Here is a 1,123-nt window from a genome sequence, read left to right as displayed (position 1 = left end):
AATGTGTGTTATCATAATAATAATAGAGAAATATTTGAACAGTTGCGTTTCTTTTTTTGTTTGCCTTCAGTGCAGCTATCGAGTAGATGAAGAGGTGGAGATGTTCCAAAGGAGGAGATGCTGGTGTCAAGAAGATTATCTATCGCTCAACTTTTGCCACGTGGCCAAGCGCCAACCTTGACGAGGGCTTCCTGAGTGACACCTCTTTTTTTGTGTGAAGAAAAATTGGAACGTGCACGGCCCCTCCCCTCCCCATTGAGGCAGCACTATGAGTTGTCTCTGATACCAATAAAGTTATTTTGAAGTGTCAAATTAACCCTAACCAAAGCAAAATTGCCAAACGATGCTTTTGCTGGTACTTTTGTTTGGCCCCAGTAGTGACAATCTCAGACCGGACGCTGGTGAAGCTTCATCTTTCTTATCTTTTTAATCACAATTTCTTTTTTGGTCTCTCTCTTCCCTGTACACCGCCATCATTTTTCTTGGTGCTTTTCATCTGCTTGCGTTCTTCTGGCTGTCTGCCATTCGGCCCCTCTCATCCCTCACTCGTATACTCGGCTCCCTCTCGCACACATTCCCCCGTCCGTCTAACTTACCGCCTCATCGCGGTTCCCCCGAGAGGCTTCACCCTGGCGGGCGGCATTCCGGTCAAGGGGGAGGAGGACTTTCTGACGCTGGCCGCTTCGCGCCTGGGCCGCAGGAAGCGTGTGATTGGCGCGGCCGTTGGCGTCGCCATGGTTCTGGTTCTGCTGGTGGCCATTCCCCTGCTGGTCCACACCACCAAGGGTGGAAGCGAAGGGAGCCATTACGAAATGCTGGGAAGCTGCAGGATGGTGTGCGATCCCTACACCACCTCTCAGCCAGGCCAGGAATTGACGGCCGTGTCTCCGCCGCCCCAGGATTACTCTGGGAAGAAAATCCGCTCCGGCACCCGGGGCCCACCAGGGATCCCTGGGCCCCAGGGAGCACGCGGGCCCCCCGGGGAGCCCGGCAAGCCTGGGCCCCAAGGTCCCCCGGGCCCCGGTCCCGGCGGCTATTCTCCCTCCCTCTACACTCCCAAAATCGCCTTTTACGCAGGGCTCCGCAAGCAGCACGAGGGGAGCGAAGTGCTCAAGTTTGACGA

The 1,123-nt window shown here is 55.0% G+C and overlaps 1 protein-coding gene across 1 annotated transcript in view; it reads left to right on the top strand.

The window, feature by feature from the left end:
• The first annotated feature begins 343 nt into the window (after positions 1-343).
• c1ql4a (complement component 1, q subcomponent-like 4) overlaps positions 344-1,123 on the top strand; it is a 7,446-nt gene continuing 6,666 nt past the window's right edge. Inside the window, exons 1-2 of the mRNA XM_061272039.1 lie at positions 344-401; positions 622-1,123. The exon at positions 622-1,123 is cut by the window's right edge and continues 148 nt beyond it. Of these exons, the coding sequence (XP_061128023.1) occupies positions 344-401; positions 622-1,123 (560 nt within the window). The remainder of the gene's footprint in view (positions 402-621) is intronic.

This window comes from Syngnathus typhle, linkage group LG2, assembly GCF_033458585.1.
Source record: "Syngnathus typhle isolate RoL2023-S1 ecotype Sweden linkage group LG2, RoL_Styp_1.0, whole genome shotgun sequence".
NCBI lineage: Eukaryota > Metazoa > Chordata > Actinopteri > Syngnathiformes > Syngnathidae > Syngnathus > Syngnathus typhle.
This window is presented reverse-complemented; position numbering and strand designations above follow the sequence as displayed.